This window comes from Catharus ustulatus, chromosome 1, assembly GCF_009819885.2.
Source record: "Catharus ustulatus isolate bCatUst1 chromosome 1, bCatUst1.pri.v2, whole genome shotgun sequence".
Lineage (NCBI taxonomy): Eukaryota > Metazoa > Chordata > Aves > Passeriformes > Turdidae > Catharus > Catharus ustulatus.
Genome location: NC_046221.1, coordinates 126,519,689 through 126,541,829, shown reverse-complemented (window position 1 = coordinate 126,541,829; position 22,141 = coordinate 126,519,689). Strand labels below are relative to the sequence as shown.

Genomic DNA, 22,141 nt, shown 5'->3' with positions numbered 1-22,141 from the left:
TCATTTTGTCTGCATAAAACATTTCAATTGTCTTACAAGGAACTCTGAAAAGATCTGAAGCAATCAGACTTACTGTCTGCAGGGTATTCATCCCATTTAGAAAACATGAAGCTGGCTGCTCTGCATCAGGGCAGACACGATAAGCTGTGCTGGAGGAGAGAAGCAATTAGCTCGACAGCAAGCACAGTCAGAGCAGAAAGGGAGGTTTGGAGGTGTTTAATTAATACTAATGCTTTTGTGCTTACAAGGACCAGTGTTCTGGTAGGTTACTGCTGCCTTGCTCTTGTGGTTCTCAAACCTGGCATCTAATGAGCATTAGATGTAGTAAAACTTTCCAGAAAAATTAAGAAATTAAAACTAATGACGGCATGTTCCCCCTGAAGGTAATGAGGTATACCTGATACTGAGTGGGAGCAGGGTCTGATCTGTAAAGCTTTTTCATTTTTAAGCAGATAACAAGGCCACTTGGGATTTTTGTACTACATTTGTTTAAATAATCTGAAATAATGGAAAGGCATGTAATTTATTAAACATTTTTCAAGTCACCAAACCGATTAGGGAGAAATAACCCTTTTTTTCCATTGTGAAAACAGTTTTGGGCAGTATTTTTATTAATCTGAGTTTGATGGCAAAACAAGTTTTGATGGAAAAGTGTTTAACCATCAATGTATACTTACTTGCATAGCTTGGCATTTTGAGATGCATTTTGCTATTCAGTTCTCAATTTTTATTAATTTCAACTTCCATTCATTCTTGGGTGGAAAATACAAGTAAAATCCCATTTGGTTGAAGGTCACCTCTCTATGTAACTCTTGCTTCTGTTTTTTTCTAGTACATCATTCAAGACATACCTAGACTCTGGTATGTTGGAGAGGATTACTCTTTCCATTTGCTCCTTGTGAGAATACCAGCTCTGTGGCTTCAGGCTTACGTGTTTTTATATTTATAAATGTTTCCTGATGGGTTTCAGCAGTGTGTGTTAATCAAAGGATGATCTCTATGAGGATTTACTCTTTGTGCAGGAACACCAATGTAATCCAGTTTGAGTTGTAATCTACAAACTTTAGTTTTGGTTAGATATTGCCTGTGTTTAAATATCCCTGTGTCACCTCTTCTGTTAATGGTTATCTGTATAAACAGCTTTATTATTCCATTTTGGGAGCAAACTTCCATAGCACATTGCAGTTAATACAGTGTTTTATCACACTAATTGCCTGTTAGTGCACTTTTTGTGCAATTAAAGTATACTTACTGCAAATTACCGTATCGCCCAAGATTTGCATAACAAGGTAATTAATCTATACTATCTCATGGAATAAATGAAAAGTACTGGATGAGGGTCACAGCCTTTGATAGTGATTTATGTTACAAGAAGAAAGCTGGACAGAAAAGCTTGTATTTTCCCATTTTGATGAATTTTTAAGTGCATAACTTTCTGTCTCCTTAGTCTTCTGGGACTCCTCAGCTGAACGTTGTTACTGCTGAGGTACTAGCATACATGGTACGTAGAATCATGGAATCATTTAGATTGGAGAAGAAAGACCTTTAAGATAATCTAGTCCAACCTTAGCTGAGCATTGCAGTGCTAGTTTAGCATCCACTTGAATTGGATCTGGAGGCTATTTTGAGGGCTGTGCCTTAGGTTTTGTCAGCAGCAGTGTGTTTCTGGGGATGTGCTGTTTGGAGGGGGATCTCTGTGTGCACTTCTCCTTTCCCTGTGCTGTGGGTGCGGGCTGCTGCCTTTCCCTGTCTGCCTTCAGGGGTTTTGTGACTGGTACCAAGCACCTCCAGCTGCTCTGACCTGGCTGCCAGGACCAGGTTCTACCAGGTGTGCAGTTTGTGTCTGCCAGCCTCCATGGGTTGGACTGGGACAGCCAGGGCACCAGGGAGTGCGTGGCTCTTAGAGCCCTGCACACAGAGGGGTGAAATCTCACAGTATCTGAGCTACAGGAGAGGCACCTGCCACAAACATCTGGATTTTTAACAGCTGCCTGAAGCTCTCATTCTTTAGTCAGAGACTTTCTTGAAATGAGAGGTGTTTAGCTGAATGCTAATGTATTTTTAGTCTTCTGGAAGAGAGGCTTTTTCTTTAATATCATATTTGGAATGATGGCTTCCTCATTGCATGTTTTTCAGTGGAATATTTTCTCTAGAAGTTTTCACCCCTCTATTATTGCAACTGTTTGAAACTCCCACACCGTAGCTAACAGTTACATTAGCCATTGATAAGCTTCTTACACACTTGTAAATACAAATTTTCAGGGTTATGTTGTAATGAATTGCAATACATTATTCATAGATGTGGTGCTTGTGTAGAATAGAAGCCAAATATAAAAGCCATTTGGTCTTACACAGTATTAAGTATTGAAAATGAATGATAAAGTGATGAATGAAGAAAATGTAACAGGGATTGGTTACCCCTGGTCATAGAAATGCTCCCTTTCTTTCCTTTGCAGTAGGGGTTTATCTCCCTGCATTTTGAACAGATGAACAGACATCTCCCTAGGATTCTGCCAAACTCACCTTGTTCTCCCTTACCTCAAACATTTAATTTTCTTTCCTTAAAACCAGGAGAAATTATATTCATGCTGAAGTGTTTGTAATCTGCTTTTGGATACTGCAATGATGAATCTGATCTAAAAAATAAAAATAGCGTAGAATAACCTTTGAGATTAAGTGCTGTTCTTTCACTGAGTAGCACATAGGGAGATGGATGTTACAATCCAATAAGGTTTTTTATTCTGATTCCAGATACATTATTCTTAAAATGAAAGGTCAAATAATTTTCATTTAGAAATGAATAGAATAGGAAGACAGAATAATGCTATTTTTTAGAAGTGGCAGCAAATGGAAGTAGGGGATCCTGCAGAAATGTTAGCTGAAAAAGCAGTGTGAAGCCACAAGACAGGATAACACCATTCACCAGTGCTAATGGGAACCAGTGTTGAACCCCACCAGTGGGGAAGGGCTTGTTTCCAAGCCTGGCTTTTCTTTCCCCTCATAAATAAAGCTGATGAGTCTCTGCAGAGGTCAGTACTTCCACTGTCACAGGGCTGCCTGTGCATGTGCTTTTAGCTTGGTTTTATTTTATTTATTATAAATGCAGGAGGGGGAATAGCTCCATTCTTTAAGACTTGATGGTTTTACTTTCCTTTACATCTTGCCTGGCCACAGATACCTGAAGTGGTGTTATTTGACTGATGACATCCTTGGCCTGTGGCAGAGGAGGTCCTCTGGGAAGCCGTACAGTGGTGCCATACCAGTGGAAGACTTTGGAAAGGAAATTAAACAATCCAGTCAATAGTAATAGCTAAAATATTTTAAAATTGTTGCACGTGCTTTTTTTTCCTAGAATAAAATCTATAGAAATGAAAACTGCCTATTTTTTTCTTTTCTTTTGTGTGAAATAAAGTAGCAACAGTAAGCATAGCAGATAAAAGGTATGACTCAGGTGAGCTTGCTGAAAAGCTAGGTGCTAAATAGTTCCACTGGTCAGTGCTGGTATTGTCCATCTAAGAGTCTTCAGGATATTCGTGAAATGGGGCAATAAAGGAGGAGAAGGCTATTTTCTAATTTTGTTTCTTCCTGTGACAGTCTGAAGACATTTCATTGATTCCTGTGGGGTTTTTTTCCTGTATCACATCAATGTAAAGGATAACATGGTGTGATCCAAGCTTTTTCTTTTCTTTTTGCAGTAATTTCACGATTATAAGCCGCACCATTTTGACTAAAATTTTGGTCCGAACCCAGAATTGCAGCTTATAATCAGGTGCAGCTTATATATGGACAAAGAACAAAAAGTTGCTGTTTTAGTTTGGAGGACAGGTGTCTGCTGAGAAAGGCAGGAGCTTCTCTTTGAAGTGGAGAATATAAACCCCCTCCCTCCAAATTATTATAATTTTGAAATCAAGGGGCTTTCAAGCAAAGATATGGGAATTAGGAATAACAGTTCTTTACTAGGGAAATTAAAATAGAAATACAGTACTACAAAGAAACAAACTCCAAACCCTGACAAAGTCAGAGTACAACCTGACACCCTGTCAAGGCAGGGTGTTGGTAGCAGTCCCATTAAATGGTGGCTGCATCCTCCTGCAGTGACAGATGTGATTCAGTTGGAGCAGTGCTCCTGTACAAGGTGCAGTTTCCTTCCGGAGGGCCAGTGGTGATGTGGAGAAATCCAGTTTCCCTCTGGAATCCAGTGGAAAAAGGGGCTCCCTTAATGTCCCAAAACCTCTGTTTTTATTTTGGAAAGAAATGTTGGGCTCTTCCCCCTGGCTGGAGCAACTTCCAATGGGATGCAGTAATTTTATCAGTCACACAGTGGGACTCAATGGGCCATTAGCAGAAGTGACTCGCTGGAGGAAGGATGGGTTGTGAAAAGATAAAGAACAATGCCCCGCCTGGTTTCAATGGATGGCCCATTAGCAGAATATCTGCCGTGGAGATCAGGATCACTGCCCCCACCCTCAACAGATGGTGATAGAATAGGTACCTTTTATCACACTCTGTATTGTAACCCAAGACAGTTGCTGACACCCAGACCGTGTGCGGCTTATAATTGTGAAAGTTTTTTTAGTGAATCTTCTGAGTCAATTCTATAATTGAAACATTACATATCTTCTCTGATTTTATGGAAACAAACAGAATTACTGTGTCAAAATACTTTCTCTATGGACATTTGCAAAGGAATGGAAGTATTCACAAAAAATGGCTAGGAAAGGCAGTGCCCATCAGCTGTGTGCTAAATATCCTGAAGAGAAAAGCCTGGGGCAGTGCCTCTGAATTGTTCTTCCACTGGAAAAGGAGATGCATGCTGTTAGAGTTACTGACACAGTTTCACAGGTATGAAACTGAGAACTAACATTTTAGTTTGGTTATTCAGCTGTGTTAGCTAGGAACAAGTGTCTGATTCTGCTGCTGCATCTCTGCTGGTGTTGTCACTGCACTGTTTTGATCTTTCAGTTGCTAATCTTTCCCCAACAGTTTTTAGTGTTTGAAAATCGTAATGCCATGTTACTATCATTTGTCTGTTCTGAATGAAACATTTGCCTGAGTGGTTTATTTTATGAGTTAGCAGATGGTGATTTAAATGCGCTTGAACCAGCAAGAGCCTTGATTCTGTAAGCATGCCTCTGTCTCAGAAGATCTCCACAAAGCACTGATAGAGTGATGAGCAAAGTAGCTACGGTGTTAGGGAGCACAAATGGAGCAGCCATGATATGTTTGAGAAGGGGTTACACAGTTTTGGGGGTTAGAATTGGCCTCTAGGCAAGGACATGTTACTCCAGTGTAACATGCAGTGACCTTAGGCATGCATCAGGTGAGCTGCTTGGTGGAAAAGGAAATTACTGTGAGAGACCTCAAAGCTGAATTTACTGTGCCATGTTTTCAGTGGTTTGAGTCCTGTGTTCTGTGTGCGAGTGTCACCATGATATACTTCATAAAAGCAGCTGAAGAACTTCACCTGTGTAAGAGCTTACAGGAGCTGAAGGTCTGTGTTTCTCAGAAGTGCTGCAAAGACCCTTTTTAAACCTGTTTTGTTTTGTCTGAGCCATTTGTGGTCAGAATATAGTGTCAGCACTGATGCAGAGGTAGACTTGTAACCTTGGAATGTTTTTTAAAATATATTAGAGACTTGCAGATTGGATTAGGGATAATTGTGTCAGACACAATTATCTGTGTAATGATATAAACATATGGATCTAAGCATGTTCTGTTAGCATATATAAATAATTTATACAACAGTTTTAGTTCAAGGGAATGTGATAGAGAGATTTTTTGTTCTTGAGGCAATGTTTTAGTGTAGATTGCTTTTATTTGCAGAGTTTGTTAGAAGCAAGCGTTATTTAAACAGTGATTGAAAATTTAAGAGCCTTCTTGTTAGTGTTGCATTTGATTCTTTTAACATTCAGATTGTGTCTCTTGTACAATGACAACCAGTCATTTTGCAAGAGACAAACAAAAGCTTGCTCTGCACCTTCAGATGTATGTGTTTAATAAATATTTGCGAGTGCTCTGTTGAAATTCTGTATACACTGTCATAAATAAATCTCATGACAATACAGTTTCTTAAAATTATCTCGACAGTAGATAACAGTTGAAGTTAGATGTAACATGCAGTATAGAGATGTAGTACGTGCTCTGTAGGGGAGTACTAGGTGTTGCAGTTTTTAGTGATGGACAGTTTTATTATTTGTCTATGAGCTGTGAGCTTCCACTTGTTATGCTGGCAAATTCATCAGTATGAATTTGAACATGCAGTTAAGGATCCAGCAGTGTGTGAAGACATGTCTCTTCTGTCATATGTTGTAGAAAACTCCCAGCTAATGGAAAGATGCCAGATCAATTTTCATTAGACTTGGAAAAGCTCTGACAGCAGCAGAGACCACTGGTAACACTTGCAACCATGGTTATTCCAAGCAACTCTAGTATTGTTCCTTGAGGACTTCCCTGTCAATCTCTCTCTCTCTCTGTCATAATAATTTAATAACTGAGGTTAAAATTTCCCAAGGAGACTTAAGGAAGTCAAGGGACCTGCCTTTCAGTGAATTTCAGTGGGATTTACGGCTCAAACTAAATTTTCTTTGCAAACATAAGATTAGAGTTTCAACAAATTGCTTTTTTTGTGGTAAATTGATTGAAAGCTGTGATAGTTTGCAGATTGTGTACATAAGTGTAATCTTCCAATTGAGTCTTCCTACTGTAAATAACTGAAAACATGTTCCCTATGAGAATGGATGCAAACAGACAAAGGCACTAGAAAGAAAAGGTCACTGAGTTGCTTGAGTGAGCAAAATCTACACCAGGAAATACATTTGATTTTCATTGGTACTTTATATGTTATTTCCTGAGCTTGCCTTAGCAGTGTTTATGTGTCCAGTACCAGCTCCAGGTCAGTTTTTCTGGGCTGTCCTTGCTCTTTGGTGCTCTCAGAGGCACTGTGGCAGAGAGGGATGCCCAGGGGTGGCTCAGGACAGCCTCGAGGTTCCTTGGCTGCTGCAGCCAGTACCGAGGCCACCACCCGTGCTGGAACTATCTCTGCTGAATGCTCAGCTGGTACATCTGTGAAATGGCAAAGTGCACAGGGCAGCTCTGCCCCTTCCTCAGCAGGGTAAGGCCTTTGGAGATGTCTCCAGGCAGCATAGCCAGGAAGGAAAGGTGAAGAGGCTTCTTGTCTTTTGGCATCCTTCTTTGCAAAGGATGAGGTCTGCAGAATCTACTGTGTTACAGACAAAAAGAGAATTGGTGGGATAATTTCATGCTTTATTGGGCCAGAAAGGACTGTTATGTTCATTTACTCTGACATCTGTGTTCAATCAGATTTCATTACAGTGTTATCCCTATCCAAAGCTCTATTTATATAAAACCATATAGCTTAAAACAAAGTTAGAGAGAATCTGCCATGTCCCTAGGAATATAATAGAGGCAACTATTTTGTTAAAAAAGTTACTGCCATGAAAGTGTGTCTAAAGTTGGTGGAAAGTCAATTTTACATCACCTCTAGCCACCACATTTTTCAGGTCTGTGAAAGCATCTTTTGCTATTGAAGAATAAAAATATTCCTAATAATCTGTTAATCTTAGTAGTAGAGAAACAAAGCTGTCATGTCTAATTCTACTCACAAAAGAAAGAAAAAACCAGAATGAACAATCATTTTTTTTTTTAAATTGCAGACTAAATGAAAGGGTATTGGTGATTTTCTCTTAAAACGTGTCAGCTGAATAATTAAATTACCTAATTAGTGAAAGTAACATTAGCTGATTACAAATTTTTCAGATTTTATAAGTAAGCCTTATATGGTATTTTGAAATAATCTTGGAAAGATTCCTGTAATATAAATAGTTTTCTCTTGGAAATGCCAACACTGCAAGTTAGTAATACTTCTGTATTTTATTAACATTTTAACATATCTTATTGGAACTGGGAATGAGCTGCAAATGGAGCTGTAAATCACAGTGACAATTTATATCTTAAAATGAAAGACATATGTAGCTATAATATTATAATTTGCAATAGGAGAAGCTATTGTTAGGGTGATTTTGAAGTTAAACATGGTGTTTAAACTATGTCTTTTAATAACACTGATAAAAATGTTGTGATGGTCTTGCTCTGACAATTAAATCTTGATTATAGGAATATAGTGGTTTAGGGTTAGTTGTGTAGAGAAAATTATTTGGTTTTGATCATGTTGAAATATTTAACTTTGAATTATTTTGATCTTTATGGTGGACTACAGATTAGCATTTAAAAATAATTTTTTTTGCTTGACACATAGATGATATCAAAGCAAACTATGTAAAATACATTACTTATAATGTCAAACTAAAATATTTTCACAATTTTAATTTTATTATTGGCATTGCGTGTCAATATCTACCACTCTTTAAGAGGCATACGTTTATTTCTTTCAGGAATGACTAAAATGGTCTAAGGAAATATATTTATAGAATCATATTTATTTATAGAATCAGTTTGTTACTAACAAATGGTGTCTGTGGTGATTTTCTGTACTAAACAAAAATCTAAATTAATTTCCTGCCTTTCAGTTTCTTACAAAACTGTATTCACCTCTTTTTTTCCATGATACTCTGTGACGTCAATTTAATTTTTTCTGATTTTTCTGGAATATTTCTAACGATTAGTGTCCCTTTATTAGATTTGGAGGATGTTTTCAGGGATCTGCAGCAGCAGCTCGGTGCTTCTGTATCCTATTTCATGGGGCTGTGTCAGGAGCGTCAGGGTCATTTGAGAACAATTTGTGTCTCCATGGTGGGGCACCCATTAGCTCCTTAACCATGGGGAAGGAAGGATTTGCTGAGGCACTGCTTGATGACATTTTTCCATAGCTGGGATGAAGAGATTCAGTTTGGTGCTACAGCAAGAAACTCTTCTGTCCCCGAGCAGAACATGGAGTTGAATGAGCTTTCATGCCTTTCTTATGATCCCTCTGTGGAAAACAGAACCCAAAGCTCAAGTTTTCTTTCCAGAATCAAACATTTCTCCATAATTTCAGCTTCATGAAAGTGCCCAAACAATGTTGTTCCTATGAAAATAAAGGCCATATTTTGAAGCTTTGGAGGTTTTCGTAAAATAGTGATGTCCTTTAGCTAAAATAAACTCTCTCCTCTGTTTATAACTCTTACACATGGATGGAATTGTTTTTCAGACTCTTTGACCTGCAATAATATTTTCAATATTGTTTCAAATATGACTATACAACTCTTCATTTCACTTTGCCAGTTGTTGTTTAATATATTTTTTAGTTGAAGCTATTGCAGCTTTCAGCCTTTCTGAATGTAGAAAAATAATTTTTTTAGCAATACAATAGATGTTAAAACTCAAAGGTCATCTGCAAATTACTGGAATAATAGGCTTTTGCTTACAGGCAGATTTTCAGTCAGATATGAGTAATGAAGTGTAATTACTGTTGTTTCGGTTGAAAGATGAAAATGTAAGTGCAATTTACAAAGAAAATAAGGAGAAATGCTGTCTGGCTTGCCCTTCTTTGCAGTCTATTAACGAGAGGTAGTGAAGGGAAAAATGATCTCCAACATTTTCAATAATTAACCTATGCCTCCTAGGCAGAAACCAATTTTTGGAAGGAAATTAATTCTGAGGGAATATGATTGAAGTAATTTCCCCCTTCTTTGTTCTGTTGTCTTGCTGGTGGGACAAAGCAAAAATGAATATATATATACATACGTACATATATATGTGCACTTACTATCAGCACCTAGCCTTCCCTTTTAGTAGATATTTAGTCTATTTCCACTCCTTCCTCACATTTTCTTTCGTAGGCACAAAGGACCTGACTTTGAATAATGATGAAGTATAAAAGAATGCATGTCAAACCTTCCTCTGAAAAACAGGTATTTGTGTGCCGTTAGCTGCTTTGTGACAATGAAACTCCACATCCGTAGATTTGGTATTTAGTGTATATAGATTTTGCTAAGGAATTGGTGCTTATTCCTGGTTCTTCTGATGGTTCATGATGGCATACTCTTAACATCTGGTTCAGTGCCTGATAAATTTCACAGGGCTCTTCTGTGCTTTTCCTCTGGGAGTGGATGCATTCTCCCAACTCAGAGAAATGAAAGGACCTGAGTAATATATTCCTGTTGCCTTGTGATCCTAGACTACCTGAAAGTGATGTCAAACAAAAATAAATCGTGATACAAAAATTCTGAAATGGTCTTCTGGGCTGTGTTCTACTGGTCATGTAGCTATGGACCTTTACAGCTGTGATTTAAAAATTGATCTCTTTTTTTAGTTCCATTTTCTTATTTGGGATCTACCTGTTGAGATCTGCTTGAAGGCTAACTTTGAGCTTTCACAGTTTGATATTTCTCTGTTGTGATAGCCTGAAGAAAATGTGAGTGAACAACCCTGCCCACTCTAGTGTATTTAGAAGTAATACTAACGATATGAACAACAGTTTTAAGAAGTTGAGATCAACAGAGTCTATAAGCACATGCCTGGGGATAATTCCCAATGAAAACTAAATGTATATATGTAGCCTCAACTACCAAACCATTAAAAAACCCCAAAACCAAACAATTAAAAGGCAGAGATGAGATATTCCAATTTGACATGACCTTGTGGAAAGAATGCCAAGGATTCAAGAGGCTGCTTCAGTATCTTAAGGACAGCCAACAGCTTCAACGTCCTTTTAGTAGGAACACCACTGAGTATTAGTGCAGAAGTGCCAAATCTTGCCTGCTCCAAGGGAGGAGTCATACTGGCTTCAAGAATACTCTTAATGTGAATGTTAAATTCTCTGCTGTGGATTTAGCTCCCAGTGTTTGAATTAATGGGAAATAATACAGTGAAATTATCTAATCAGTTATTAGTTAAAGGTTTTAAAAAGAATTTGGAGTAGTAACTTGCCTATGTTTTAGTTAATAATAATTATATTGAGTAGATAATTTTCTGTATGGAAATGGACACTACTTCTATGACATTTCATTGTTTTGTTCTTTTGAGTAATCAGAACTTTGGGATGCTGACAGATCAGGAATTCAAGGAGGCACTCAGCAGGTGTTAATACAAATGGTCAACGTCCGTCTAGTTGCCTTACTATTCAGAAAAGAAAACATTTTTAAGAAACAAGTTCTTTTGAAAACTCACAGGTTGGGAATTCATGTCTAGTCAACTACTTGGGATATGTTACCTTGTGTTTATAGTGCAACATATCAACATAAATTTAAAAAACTTGAAGAAGTGAAGCATTTCTGAGAGCTGATTTCCAGAAAGTAACAGCCAAGAGCAGAGCTGCCTTCTGTTGCATCTCCTCGGACATTGGGTCTTTTCAGCATAAGTAGTGTGTACATCTGACTGAGACCTAAATTTCAATAGCAGTACTTTCCATATCAAAATTTCCTATGTATGGAAAAAAAAATTGGGAGTTTTAAGAAAGATCACTGTTATCCCTGCATTTAAGCAGTTGTTGGCACTTCAATTTAAAAAAAAGTCCCGAACATCTGTTTAGGTTACCAGTGCCTTTGACTTAATGGAAATAATATCAGAACATCTTTGTTTTCAGTTTAGGTTCTGATCGTGCAAGTATAGATGTGTTTATCTTTGGTCATGCAAACAATTTACATCAATGGGGACTATCCATATGCTTAAAGTTAGTTGTATGTGCTTTTGGAATACCAACATCTCCAGAAGATTCTTGTGTTACCATTGGTTTAAGAACGTAAAAAACTGATAAAACCCGATTTGCTTAATTATCTGATCTAAGAATTTCTTTGTGCATGGTGTCTAATTCAGTTACCCACACTGATTGGAAATTACACTCAGAAATTGCAGCCATTTTCACGAATCTTTTTCAACAAATGCATCTTTTTCATATTTACTTGCTAACCGCAAGTCGTTCTTGGTAATATTATCGGCAAATGTTTATTTATAGGTGAATATAAAGAGAGAAAAGACAGATTTTGATGAAAACCCCTAAGTAGTATTTGTGTGTTCCAAGCAAAGCAGTTGTCTCTAAAGAATAGGACAGTCTCCAGTTGCACCTGGGTTTTCTACTTCCACAGTTCTCAGGCTTTAGGATTAAAGAAATAAAGATTCTCATTTTAAGCACTGGAAAAGTTTTCCTTGGGGGCAGTAATTTCTTTAGCCAAGTATCTGTAAAGCTGAAGTACCACGGTACAAGTGTAAGCTTTTCTTTGGTTTTTTCAGTGTTTTTATAGTTTGGATTGGTTGCACACACCTGGTAGTGTAACCAAAAGACAAGTACTGAGTCTGTGAAATTTTGAAAGTTGAATTGCTTTTGTAGGCACTGTGACTCTACAGCATAGCAGAGACTTGGAGTAGCATTGCAGTGACAATGTATACAAGAAATACAGTTTGGGACAGACAGCTTATTTTAGCTTGTTTTCTTTGGGCTTGCTTTCCTGGGTTTTTATGGATATAGTAGAATTGGATCAAGTGAAAATGATTATAATGTTACAGCATGACCACAAATGGTGACTGCAAAGCATGAAACAGTGTGGTTGTTTAAATCAGGGAATGATACCTGTTTTAATACAAATTATATCTTAATTATAAAGCTGTAAGAGAAAAGTAAAAATCTGACGCTTTTAATCTGGTGTTGGCAAGTCACTTAAATAAAATTGAAATGTATTTTATTTAATTGAACTTCCAGCGTTTTTTAATGGAGTGGTCAGCTGGGCCATTCATTTTCTTTTCCATAGGCATGTAAAATTATGCTTTAATTATGTTTCTCTATAAATTTGTCTTCTAAGTCTGTGGAATCTGCTTGTTAAAATAGTGACAAACTTATTCTGTACAAAGATCAAGAGAGGCTACTGAGGTAGTTTTGTTGCTCTGTTTATTGTTTTGAGTGGAACACTGGATCTGAGAGACTATTAAAGTCATGTAACGCTAATATGTTTTGAAAGGAAGTGATTTAAAGATGTGAACTGGACATTATTATCTGAACTGCAGTAATGCTCAAAGCATTGTTTGGGAGCAAATAACCACATTAAAGGAAAAATCCTAAAGCATGTATAGGTATGTTTGGTTGTGCGTTTGTGATGAAAAGAAGGAAGTGAACCGATTTCCTGACTTAAAAGCTTTTGAGAAGTCTGCCTGGCTTCTGCTCCCAACTCAGTTCTGTGTCCTCAGGCTCAAAAGAGTGGTTAAACCTTGTGTTTTTTGGGGTAGCTTCTGTGTGGTGAAATTAGACAGAATGAGGTAAATACGCCTTTATGAATGGGAGCAATGTTTCTTTGAAAGCTCCTTTATGCTTGATCCTTGCTATCCCATCACAGTGCTGTGGCTTGAAAGGAACAGGGGAGAGCTGGGACCTGTTCCCCTTTGAAACCTCAGCCAGTCAGCTTTGCTCTGTGTAGAAATCAGAACCTGTTCTATACCCTAGAGAAATAACTCTAGTTATTTATTATGAGTAGTACTGCTCATTCTCCAGTGACAGCACAGTGCAGCTTTCCAAGGAAATGTCTGCTGGTGGCTCTAGAAAGGATGCCATGGTACAAATCCCAGGTGGTAACTCTGCAACTGGTTTTTTTTAACCTATAGCCTTTAAATTTCTTGACACATAAATATTCAAGATTAGGTAAAGTTCATCTTGCATTTCTGTTAAACTCAGTTCTCAGGTTGTAAATAAGTAATCTGTAAACACAGCGCTTTCCTTGCAAAACATGAATGTTTTCTTTCTGGTGTTGTTTTTATTCTTCTTTGTGGTTATTCTTTCATGAGAGTTGTTCAGCCTGTAAAACACTGAATTATTGCTTCAATTAAGTAAATTACACTTCTGGACTTACTACTCTACTTCATGACTATAGGAGATTAATTTTGTATCTCTGTTTTCCAATCAACACCCTCATGCGAATGACATTTAAGATTTTGGAGTAAAAACTAGAAATCTACAGATACAAAAGGATTATAATTCTACAGCACTAAAAAGTACTCTGCAAAATCTATTAAAATTGTTCTACTATTCTGACAAGAGCAAATATTCATATACATACTTGTATACATATATAAAACATACCTTCAGAATGCACCCTGTGGCTTTTGCAGGATTTTGCAAATTCTAAACTTCATTGAAAATAGAATAAAGGTCAAATTCTGCTTGTCTTACACATGTATGAAATGAACAGTTGAACTATGGTGATGTGCTGCCAAGATTTGGACAATGGGGTCTTTCAGAAATGTTCCTCCTCCTCCTGCGATAAATTGTGTGGTGACATGTGTGTGTACACAGAGGAGATGACAGGGACTGAGCAATATATGCCTTTGTTTTTACTTTTTAAACCAAAGAGTGTTTTTAGAGCCCAGAAACCAACCTGTTGTAGCTCACTAATGTGTAGTTTCTGTTCATCTAGGCACAATATGTGACTTGTGATTTTAATTGGTACTAGCATGGCTTATATAAAGAGGCACAGTCAGACATACTCAGTGAGGCAGTGAAGCTCCTCCAGTACAAAGCTTTAAGGAATTAAAATTGCTATGGCTAGATATCTTGGGTGAAAATGGGCACTTAACTAACTCTCTCCGAACCAGGATATTTTTACTTATCTATGTTGTGTGTCAGAGGTAGAGCTATGGTCTGAAAGACCAGGTTTAGGAGGGCTGGGAAAGGCTACCCCTCATCACTGAAGAAAAAAGTACACCAAGAGGAGGAGATATGTTTGGTAATGGAAACTCTTAACCACAACACTAAGATCTTCTGGGAAGAGGGAAGACTTTAAAGAATCCACAAGGTCTTTGGTCTTTGAAATTGCATTGTTTAAAGGCTGTGTAATTTTAGTAAACCAGCTCGTTCTTTCCTCTGAAGACTTGGGATCCTACACGACAGCAGCAGCAGCAAGCTACAACAGACCTCTGGGGAAAAAGCTTTTGTCAAGTCCAGTCTGATCTCGTTGTGTTGACTGTCATGAGTTGTTCTCAGGCGGCTCTTAAGTCACCCTGAGATCAGCTCAGTTGGTTAGAGCATAGTACTGTTAATGCCAAGGTCATGGATTTGATCCCTGTGCAGGCCATTCGCTTTGGAATGTGGGTGGGAATATTCAGAATATTCTGTGGTTCTGTGAAGTTGGGTAGCAGTGGGTGACCTGCAGAAGTGCTTTCCTAGAGAGACCAGTGTTCCCACGGAATTGTAATATGACTTGTCAGCATTGAGTGAATATGTGTGGCTAATACTCAGAGGGGTACAATCCTACAATTCCACTGCAACCCAGTCAGAAGAGATTCAGATTGATGTTGTAGCCCATGTGTCTATGCAGTATAAACAGTAGTTTCCTCCTTTTATCTGTTGAGGATAATTTATGGTTTGGAGTAGAACTTCTAACTCATGGAATGTACGTCACCTCTGTTCTATCATCGGGAAGGACAAATTACTGCTATTTTGCAACACAGCTTTTTGTGACTTAGGAATAGTAAGGCAACTTGTAAATCTAAGCACCAGTCAAGCTTATGGCTATGAGGTTGTAAGACAAATGCTGGATTTCCTTAAGTGCAATTAAAAAAATTATACTGGGTACTGTGTGCCCTGCCTCAGCATCACAGTACTGCAGCATGCCTCCTGGTAGGGGGAGAAATGTTTGTTACTTCCATTGAAAGGTCTTGGCTGTCATATCTGTGCAATTCTCTAGATCAAGATCCCACATCATGGCCTGAAGAGGGAGGACCAGAAAGAGTTAGCTGAAATCCCTGGCAGAAGGCTGAAAGGAAGGTGCTTATACATCACCTACATGTTTTTGAACCTTTTTCATCCAAAAACTGGAGACCTTCTAGTGTTTCAAGTGGAACAGAAACCTGTTCTCTGTAAGATTTTTTTATTTGTGAAGCAGGTACAATTTTGATGACACCCTTATTGAATCTCTTTCCAGTTCAGTTTTCTTTCTATATCATCCAGTAATCCTGGTGGCCTACTTGGGAATCAAAACGTCTTTATTCTTGAATATAGCTGTGAGGGCTGTGACCAGAATTTTAAGGGTCCAGGACTCTTGAGTAGCCTGCCGGGGTGTCTTATGGAGCTGGTTTGCCCTTCACTTCCACAGCAAAGTTTGAAAGTTTGGGGCAGATTCTTTCAGGTACCTAATTTTGAAACACTGAAATGTTATGCTTGCCATGCTCTATGTGTAGTTCCATTTATAAGTCTAAATTAGTTTCTTGCACTAATTGTCCAGTTTCTGATAGTGACCATTATAAGATGCTGAAAAAGATGCTGCAATGTATCTTAAAATGGCTATTTTAAGAACTTACCTGCTGACACTGCCTCCTGCCATTGATCAGGAGCATGGAGGCTTTGTGTTTTCTGAAAGACTCAGAAAGTGACATTTTACCTGTAAGTTATATTAAATGCATCTTGAAACCTGAGCAGCATATAGTAATTTTGAAATACTCCTGAAATTGTTGACAGGATTTGTTCTTCTAAAGGAGAACAGTGTACAGTGTTACTTTTATCTTTATTGTGCAATGTTTCTGCTTGCAAGGAAAACCCTCTGAAGTTTCCAGGTGTACAAAATACACTTTTTGGGTAGTGTTTTGAAACCTAAGCAGTTGCTGCTTTCAGTGGTGGAACTAAAGCTGAATTAATGCAGTATAAGTTTTTTTTCTGAATACTGAAGTGAATGGATTAGGTCAGTCTTTTACTCCCTTTGTGTTTCCTCTCTAAAGATTTTAGAGATCTGGGTTTGCTGTAGTTGTCTGAATCAATTTTCCAAGCAAACATTTGTAGAACAAAACTTATTATTGGTTGTGGAAGTGTGAAAATAGTTTTCTGTTTGTTGTTTTTTATCTTTCTCATGACATGAATTTTGCAAATAACAGTTACTATGGGTTTTATCTAACAACTTGCTGCTAAGGAGCAGAGTTTCAATGTCTGATGGAGCATTTTAGGCATACAGAGAATTGTTTACAATCAATTCAGTAGGGGACATGGCTGGAATAAATTTAAATAGTGAACACAGTTCTGAAAACCATTATATGAAAAGGACTTCAGCAAAATCTATTTATTCCAAATTGCAGTTTCATAAAAACCAAAAATGTATTTACAAAAAAATGACTTAAAAGTGATAAAACTGTGTAATCAATTTGTGGTCTGGCAGCATTTTTTAGTATAGGCAGTTTTACCTTTTGTGGTAGCTTCTGTATTTTTTTTTTTTTTCTGCAGTAAGGCTCTCTTTTTACTTGTGAGAATGCTCTTTTTCTTCATTCTCTTATTTCAAGATGGAAACGTGCAAGTTATTTTGGTTTAATCAGGCAGATTTAATGATTTTGTTTTGCTTATTTTATCTGTGAAGTATAATTTGCAGTAACAGGTAAAATGGAAACCCTAGCTGTAACCACTCAGTTATGCTTCTTCAGTTTCTGCAGTCTAGGATTCAGCAAGTCTGATTGAGGATAGGACCAAAAAGGGTGGAGTCTGCATACTCCTGTTGTGGACAGAGACTAGTCCAGTAACCATCTGGACCTAGAGGGAGAATTACAGAGAATTAGATAATCAGTTCTTTCATGTGCTGCTAGAGGATCTACAGCAGCTGAGCAAGTGTTACTATGCTGGAGCCTGGATTTTAGTGGTACAAACACTGACAGCAGACACCAGCCCTTCCACCCCTTTGCCTTTTATAGTTACAGGCAGACTGTATGAGAAGCAGGGCAAAAACCTCTTAAAAAGAGTGGGTACTGCAGGATATGTCAAGGAAGGAAAGAGATATTGTAGAGGAATGGAAGAGAGTGGAATAAAACAGCATTTCAGTTGGAAGGGATCTACAGTGATCATCTCATCCAACTGCCTGACTGCTTCAGGGCTGATTAGAAACTAAAATCTGTTACTAGGGGCATTGTCCAAATGCCTCTTAAATACACTGATAAGTCTGGCACCTCCCTAGGAAACCTTCACAAGTGTTTGACCTCCCTCTCCATAAAGAAATGCGTCCTAAGATCCAAAGTAAACCTTCCCTGGTAAAGCTTTGAACTATTGCTATGTGTCCTGTCACTGGATACCAGAGAGAAAAGATCCAGTGAGTAAAGATCCTCTCCTCAGGAAGCTGTAGAGCAATGAGGTTACTCCTCAGCCTCCTATTCTCTGAACTAGAGAAGCCTCAAGTTCTTCACTGCTCTTCACAGATAATTTCTTCCAGCCCTCTCACCAGCTTTGTTGCACTTATCTGGACCCATTCAAGGACCTTCATGTCCTTAAACTGTGCCCAGAACTGCACACAGTGCTCCAGGTGAGGCTGCACCAGTTCTGAACGCAGTGGAATAATCACCTTTCTTGAGCAGTTGGTGATTCTGTGTTTGATGCACCCAGGATGGGGTTTGCCCTGTTGGCTTCCAGGACACGCTGCCAGTTCTTGCTGTGCCTGCTGCAAACCAGCACCCCCAGATCTCTTTCTGCAGAGAGGCTCTCCAACCACTCCTCCCCCAGTTTATACTTGTGCCTGATTAGTCCAGCTGCAGAATCTGGTGTTTGGACTTGTTAAACTTCATGCCATTGATCACTGTCCAGTGCTCCAGTTTGTGTAGATCCCTCTGCAAAGCCTCTTGTCCCTCCGAAGAGTCTGCAGCACCTCCCAGTTTGGGATCCTCAGCAAATGTGCTGATGAGGGATTCAACTCCTGCAGGTTGTTGGTAAATGTATTGAACAGAACTGGCCCTAGAACTGACCCCTGGGGAACACCACTGGTGACCAGTTGTCCCCTTTGAGCTCTGCCGTTGAACCAGTCCTTTACCCAGCACAGCCTGCAGCCACTTATCCCACAGCTGGACAAGTTGTCCTGAAGGATGCTGTGAGGGACAGTATCAAAAGCATTACTAAAATGCAGAAAAACCGCATTCATCACCTTTTCTTCATTCGCTGGGTGTGTGACCTTACCATAGAAGGATAACAAGTTAGTTAAATAGGACTTTCCTTTTTGAACCTGTGTTCTGTCAATCTCTGAAATAGGAATATTTGATTTCTTAAAATGCACCATTCTTTTATACATAGTATTAGACTGATGGTAACTAAATTAGAATGTTATATTTTGCTCTTTGATTACAATTTTTATTCTTTGCTTTTCTGCTTTTTTGTTTCCCTACCATTAGTTAGACTTCTAAAAAATTTATATGTTAAATAATTTTGATTTGATTTAAGGGAAGTGTTACTAAATAGGAAAAATTTTATGCAAGTCAAGTATGCTTTCCATCCAGAATACCAAAATAATGTATACTTGCATAATTTGACTGAAAATGTGCAGAAGGCAGTAATCTTCTTACTAATATGTGACTTAGCCAGAAGTCACTGCCTTGGTTACAAAAACGGTCCCTAAATCCCTAAAAGTTTTAGGGTGCAGAACTTCTTTTTTAGAGATGCATCATTTACTTTGTGATTTCACGTGCAAATAATGAAACATTAATTTTATTGATGTATGACTCTGATCTTTTATGTCCTCAGCCATCATGTACGTAATGGGAGCACTTGGACCTGCAGCTGGATACTTATTAGGAGGACTTCTTATTGGTTTCTATGTTGATCCTAGGACAGCTGTGTATATTGACCAGAGTGATCCCCGATTCATTGGAAACTGGTAAGGATCAAGCATTTTTCAAAACTATTCTCTCAGTTGCTGGTAGGGAATTAAGACAGGTTGGAAGATTTTATCCCTTGAGGACTTGTTTAAGGTTGTAGAAGGAGGCCGAGAAAGATGATGTTTCTGTTGATTACTACACTCTAGCCTCTGACAGAGAGGAAAAGTTTGCCCCAGTAGCAGTGCATGGAAAGCCCTGTACGTTTCAGCACTGTCCCTGAGCACACTGGGCACTGACAGGCAGTGCTCATCATAGGAATGGCAGGGCAGTGTTGCAGGAGGCCATGGACAATCTCTGCTGCCCAGAACCGACCCCTTCCTACTGGAAACCAGATTAATCTCTTCTTTGGTTTACCAGAGGCAGCATGAAACACTGAACTCTGCTGCCCAGATGAGAAACATTAAACTTCACTGATCCTATTCCAGGTGAAGGAGATAGGATGGGGTCAGAACATGCCCTTTCCAGTCTTTGTTTCTCAGGGTGGTGGCTTGTGTTTAGGCAGCAGATGCTGTAAACCATCATATTATTCTCCAGTAAGGAGTAGGCTTCCAGCAGCACGGAGATGTAGCAGCTCTAATTGTTAGCTGATGTCTTTAGGCAGCCTTTGAGATGTGGCATCCTTGGAAATGTTTCTTTGAGGAAGCATGTCTTGAGGCTTTAACTGTCTTTTCTCTAATAAATTGTAAATCTGCCTTGAAGTTTTCATGCAATCCCAGAAAAAAACTGAAGTTCATTATCCTGGGAAGAGACCTCTGCTTTGTAGGTGTAAGGTGCAGTGCCAGTTTTCATGCCCAGGGTTAGTTTGTCACTGCAGCATTGCAATCAGTCTGTATCTGTTTTTGTTTATTCTGCAGTGATCTTTCCTGACAGTTTGATATGAAAAATTCTCTCTTTGGAGTCTTCCTAAATCTTTAAAGATTTCGTCCTGCTTTATTGGTCTAACTTAGTCCAAGAGCACTGCTGCAGTGTTTTGTCAGATTTTCTGCAAGAGAAAGGCAAAGCTGAGTGCTGAGTGCAGCCTTAGGGTTAACAACTCCCTGCTCTGATTTATCTACTGACTTACCTCACTGAAAAGTTCTGTGAGTATGCAGCAATGTCAAAACTTGGATGATTTTAGTATAAAGTATTTGGAATCAAAGCAAAATATTATACATTCTTTGTAAAATTCTTACACTTCATGTATTTTTAATAACATGTCAGGACTGGTAATCAGCATCTGATCAGTACTTCTTGACAGAAATTACAAACAGGCCTATAAATATATTTGTTAATTGAAATCCGTGGGGCTGTATGAATGGGGGATAAACTTTTGATTTTATCTATAACACAATCACTGATATAACTGAGTTTTAACTCAATCAACTTCAGCAAAAGTAAAATAGCCAAAGCAACAAAGTCAGTAAAAATCATTCAAAGTTTTCTTTTTTTATCTTGTTGATTAAATCTGTAGGGTCTGGCTTTCCTTTGAAGGGTATTCCAGGTCTTTTTATTTCTCTTTCATTTTTGACTATGTCAGTTCTTTCTCTCAAATTTCTGAGGAGTATCAATTCCTATCAGGTCTCTGACAATTTGTTGCACAAGTTGTGGTGGCCTCATAAGAGTTTAGTGGCCTTCATAGCATTTGTCTCATTCTCTTTTCTCTTTCAAAAGCTATGTTTACCCATTAAAAAAAAGCAAGACTCCCGTGGTGTGAGGGTTAAACCTTTGTCCCCTGCTGCTCCCTAACTGCCTGGTTGCAGAGTTCTGGAAGTGTACATTTCATTCCATTGAAATGTATTTTCTGGGGCTGTGACATTTTCTCCTTGCAGGGAAGTGCTGTGTAGTCAAGTTTATTTTTATTTATGCAATCTAACAATTTGAAATGTAAGAGTAGCCCAACACTTACTTCAGCTGACACACTTTAAAAGTGTGGTTCAATTGAGATAATTTAATGGGAAGTCATATATGAGATTTCTGAGTCTTGTTCCCTTTGAAGTGAATTAGTGTCTTTGATTCCTATCTTTTCTTTATTATAGCTATAAGGTTCCTAATGTAGCTTATTGTGGGACCCAATTTAACAGTTTCCATTGTTAGGGAGGCAGTGCTTACAGACAAGATAGTAAGTATAGCAACTATGATATATGGCTAAAATAAAAGCAGTATAGTCTAGTTTTTTCCTTAAGCTGTTCCTTTCTAGGAGGTATATTGCAGGACATGTAATTTGGTTTATCTCTCATGCAACATGGTAAAGTAAAATGGTTATTTTTCAGTGTTATTTCTGATCTGATTATTCCTTGAGTTTCGGGATTAGGATTTCTACTCCTAGGTTTTGCACACCTGGGGTTTTTATAGGTGCTCTGGGCTAAATTACAAGCCAGCTGTCTATGCCAGCCCATCAAATGTTTGAAACTGTTTTTTATTCAAATGTGGTAACTGTGGGGATATGTGTTGGAAATCATTCATCATGTTGTTGTCTTTGAAAACTGTTAATATGCTGTATAGGGACCTCATTAGTTGTGGAGTAGCCCTTGGCATTCTGTCAGGTGCTTTGAATCAAATTTCTTTTGCTGACACTTTTCTGAGTGTTTTCCTAGTTCAGAGTCTGTTTAATATTTGG

At 38.3% G+C, this 22,141-nt stretch overlaps 1 protein-coding gene across 1 annotated transcript in view; it reads left to right on the top strand.

Moving 5' to 3' along the window:
* The window catches only part of SLCO5A1 (solute carrier organic anion transporter family member 5A1), a 72,066-nt gene that overhangs the window by 13,486 nt on the left and 36,439 nt on the right, over positions 1–22,141 (top strand). The window contains exon 2 of the mRNA XM_033061200.1: positions 19,412–19,544. Within this exon, the coding sequence (XP_032917091.1) occupies positions 19,412–19,544 (133 nt within the window). The remainder of the gene's footprint in view (positions 1–19,411; positions 19,545–22,141) is intronic.